General features: G+C 34.1%; 1 protein-coding gene across 1 annotated transcript in view; it reads left to right on the forward strand.

Annotated features, from left to right (window-relative positions):
* The first annotated feature begins 3,939 nt into the window (after window positions 1-3,939).
* The window catches only part of LOC105622527 (transmembrane protein 135-like), a 5,551-nt gene continuing 5,022 nt past the window's right edge, over window positions 3,940-4,468 (forward strand). The window contains exon 1 of the mRNA XM_012203942.1: window positions 3,940-4,086. Coding sequence (XP_012059332.1) covers window positions 3,940-4,086 — 147 coding nt within the window. The remainder of the gene's footprint in view (window positions 4,087-4,468) is intronic.

A 4,468-nucleotide genomic window follows, 5' to 3' on the forward strand; every position in this document is an offset into this window, starting at 1 on the left:
CCTCTTTTCTCGGATTTAAAAGTTTCTTAATTTGATCCCCTCATGCCGCTAAAAAAATCCTGGCTACGTTTATGCATAATTCCAAACATTATATCAAACTTTTTTCCTTTTGATTCAATTTTTTGAACAATTTACTTTTTTCTTCACATTGGTAAAAAAAAGAAAGAAAACAGATGAACCCAATAAATACAGCTAAAAAAGATTTAGGTCGATATTCAACCTAAAAAGACTTAGGTTCGATATAATTTTTATTTTAAGACAATTTTAAGTAATGTCTTATAGGCTTTTTACAATAAGCCATTATAAACTTTAATTAAGTCTTAAGCCGAAGAAACTGATCAATCATAGTCGATTATTTTTCTTATATTAGACTGTGATTGATCAATTGATTTCTTATGACTTAAAACTTAAGCTTAGAGAATGACTTGTTGTAGAATGCCTATTAAAATAACAAAAACAAAGATAATCTAGGCTGACTAAGAGTCAGCGCGAAAGGAGGTGCGCAAAAATTGTTTAACAAGTAAAATTGATTGTTGATGTACATCCATTTGATATATATAGATGTTTTCTTTATTTAAAAATCTTGAGAACTCTTGAACATTTCGACTCTCTTTGGAGTCTTCTTCAGCAATATTCTTATTCTATTACAGTTGATTTCGTGATCAATCAAGGTAGACTCACATGTGATTTTGTGATTGATTTACGGTAACTTCAAACTATACTTAAGACGGTCTTATAATAAGAATTGATTATGAATACTTACCGATGTTGCCTAGTTGTTATGGAATTTTTCACAGACTGAAGGGTTTCTATTCTTTTACAGATTCTTTTGACATACGTTCAGGCCATTCAGGGCAATAACCGAGAATAACCGCTTGTTTTCTTATTATACATATATAATCATATATATATATATACGAAAATAAAAGCAAATATAACAAGCGGCTTGCACTTATTTATGATAATTTATCGCTTAAATAAATACATTCCGCAAAACACTTGTTGCAGTTGTTGGTTATATCTACCTCATTCGGCGTCAAAATGTATGTCGAAACGTATTTCATCAGTCACTAAAGTCCATTTTATAAATGACGTGTGTAATTCTCAGAATGCATAATCGAATGCATATTACAATTTTTACATGTGTCGTGTTAATAAACAAAAGAGGTTTACTACTCTTTTACGTATTTTGTCGTATCAATTTTTCGCTTATCAGAAGGTTAGATTACGCTTTTATTCTAGTTTATTCTTTTATTCATTATTTCTTTTACATTCGATTTCCAGTTTTTCATCAGGCTTAGTGATCGCATATAATAGTTCACGGACAGGCAATCGTTTACGCGTAATTTATAATAAAAAAATATAATAATCAACCACTTGACATTCGTGACACTATCGTACCTCTTAATTGGCCAATTTTAAATGTGGATACTTCAAAAACTAAGATAAATATACTTGCAAAGTGGACTTTACATTTCAAAAAGTAATAAGATAAATGTATCAGTTGGAGGATATGATTCAATTATCGAACGACTCTAAATAAATTCGTTACAAAATTTTTACAAACAACGAATTTACTTAGAGTCGTACGTATTATTAAAAGTTTAATATTTTTGTTATTTCGTCTAATAATTGAGTCACGTCATCCAATAACTAGTATTTACTTTATTATTTAGAACAAAAAACGGCAAAACTGTTTTTAATTGATTTTTTTAAAGAACGTTTTTGCTGATTTTTTGCAAATTTTAAAACATCCGATATGCTTAAAATTGTACGTAAGTTCGTTATACATACATCATGCTTCGAAAAAAAGTAAAAAAACAATATAATAATTAAACACGCCTTTTTATTCATAAATGTAACCTTTAGCCTTTCGCTCGAAAAAAGTATCCCACATCCTCTTTTGATTATTCTTAATCTTTTTATGTATGGAATAAAGAGCTGAAGCAATAGATAAAGAATAATTTCTGTTGAACGTAAATAAATAGAGGAAACGTACATATAAAGTATAATATATTCATTGAGCATAAAACATTCTTTACGCAATAATTTAAAAAAAATAGTTTTTATGTATAATCTTGCACATGATGAAATCCTGCAGCATATATATTACCCTATTAGAGCTCTCATATTTATATATTAATTATTTATATACATGTCCATCTTTCCAAAATAGCTATATGTATAGTTAGTTATATATATATTATTAGGCAGGCATTTATATAACGCGATTCTTCATGCAATTCTTCTGTTTATTTCTTCAATTTATTGTATCATAAATTGATTTCTCATGATAACTCATGAAATCAATTTATGATGCAATAAATTAGTAATTAGTAAACAAAAAACATAACTAAATTAACAAGAGAATCTGTCACAATTTTCTGTACATAGTCCATCAAATCTTTAAATTATCAAATTATTAAACTGAATGTTAAATCGTTCGACCCGATTTGAGTAACTATATAAGACTTGAAGACTTTTATTAGTTGCACTGCACTTAGTGACCTAGTTAATTGTATTGCACTTACGCCTACTTCCTCTAATGTAGATGAATTTAAATCTCGGTTCAACTTATTTTTCATTTTTTCTATTTCATCTTTTTACCAATGCAAATTAACTGTACTTTTGATTAATTTGATTTACTTTTTAATTTGATTTACTTTTTCTACTTTTAAAAATTAGAAAATGAAGAAAGTAAATTAAACCGAAATTAAATTTAATCTATATTAATCTACATTAATGGGCATTAGATTCGGTTCCATCAATGTGAGAACTTTAATTTCGATTTAATTTACTCTTTATTTTTTTCTAATTTTAAGAATTTCGCTATTTATCTTTTCCTAATTCTTAGAATTATACTTGTTTGGTGTTTTCCCAATCGATAACTTTATCTTTGTTTAATTTATTCTTTACTTTATTTTAATTATAAAAATTATACCGTTTCTACCAATATAGATTAACTTTTCGATTCAACTTATTACTTCATCTAGTTTCTAATTCTAAAAATTAGAAAAAGATGACGAGTAAAAAGTTGAGCCGAGATTAAAATTAATCTATATTGGTGGAAATGAGTATTAGATAGGCTACTTTGACGTTCATAGCGCTGTAAACATTATTTCATCTTTCGTGAAATATTAAAGGTAAATGACACTTACAGGCGTTGTAAGCGCCAAAATGAATGCAGCCTTGGACAAACCCGAAAGTGAGAATCAGTGAGAAAAAGAGAAAGTGGTCGAAATGGAAAAGGAGTGAGGATAGAAAAAGATAACTGGGACTCGACTTGTGCGTAAACGCACATATACGAGCATGCATGAGCCAAGCACAGCTCGATATCCGAGGTCTGTATCTGTGGCATCTGCGAGTCTGCGCCATGCGGTCAGGCCATGCGTTTGCAATTGCAACGTTCGCCGTTCGCGCTGTTACGAGTATTATCGTCCATCAGTAGCCAACTGATCAGTCGTCGACGATCGCTCGGCGAGTCGACACGGAAGTGGGTGGCTCGCTCGCGATCGATCTCGCCGCGTCGCGAGATTCTCGCGTATCCTCGTTCTCGTTGAGTCGTTGCCGGTTGTGTGTTGTTTCGTCGACGAGAAACTTGCAGTATCTCTTTGTCTCTTTCTCTCTCCCTCTCCCTTTCTACTTCACAATCACATCGGCGACGGACGGACATCAGCGCGGCGGCACTAGTCGGTTAGTCTATGATCTAAATCGGATCCAGACTAGCTGCGTGTCAATAAGATGCCGTTTTATTGACTTTCGTTCGACTTTCCGGCCGCGGAAAGAAAGAAGGGGGGAGGCCCCTTCTCTCTTTCTCTCTTTTTTCCAAATGCACCGTATCTAGTCGCGGTGCCGCCGATAATTGTGACATCACGCGGTATATTACGCTAAAGTCGCCGTTGTTGCCATCATTCGTGGTCGCTGTCAATCGCAGTGAAAATGCCTGCGCAACTCAGCAAATTCTCGTTCGAGGGGCCTTGCCGAGATTACGTTCATCCATGGACGGAGTCTTGTGTCAGCGCGACCACCGGTCTCGGTCTGCACTGCCTGCAGGAGTCCCTCAGGATATACACGACCGTTTACATCGTACGTGTCAATGCATTTCTCTTTTTCATTTCATTTCTCTCTTTCATCGGGGATGTCTAGACTCGCCGGGATCATTCGAGAGTACGAGGGTACGAATCAGGGGTCGTACTCCCTGTGATTCATCGTCGATCTCTTCCCGAGACGCGCGCGTCCGCCCTTTCTCAAACATTTCGGGATCAAGCGCATTGACGTTGTCGACCAGTACGTCTGCACTCAATGCGCAGAACCGCATTGACCCGGTGGTTCGTTTGGTATTATATATATATATATATATATATATATATATATATATACTACGTACGTCGTCGTCGTGGTGGCGCGCGCACCGACCACGTAGAGTGTACGAACGTAACGTAAGTGTACGTACCGTTACGGTTTACGT

The sequence above is a fragment of the Atta cephalotes genome (assembly GCF_000143395.1).
Source record: "Atta cephalotes unplaced genomic scaffold scaffold00046, whole genome shotgun sequence".
NCBI classification, from domain to species: Eukaryota; Metazoa; Arthropoda; class Insecta; order Hymenoptera; family Formicidae; genus Atta; species Atta cephalotes.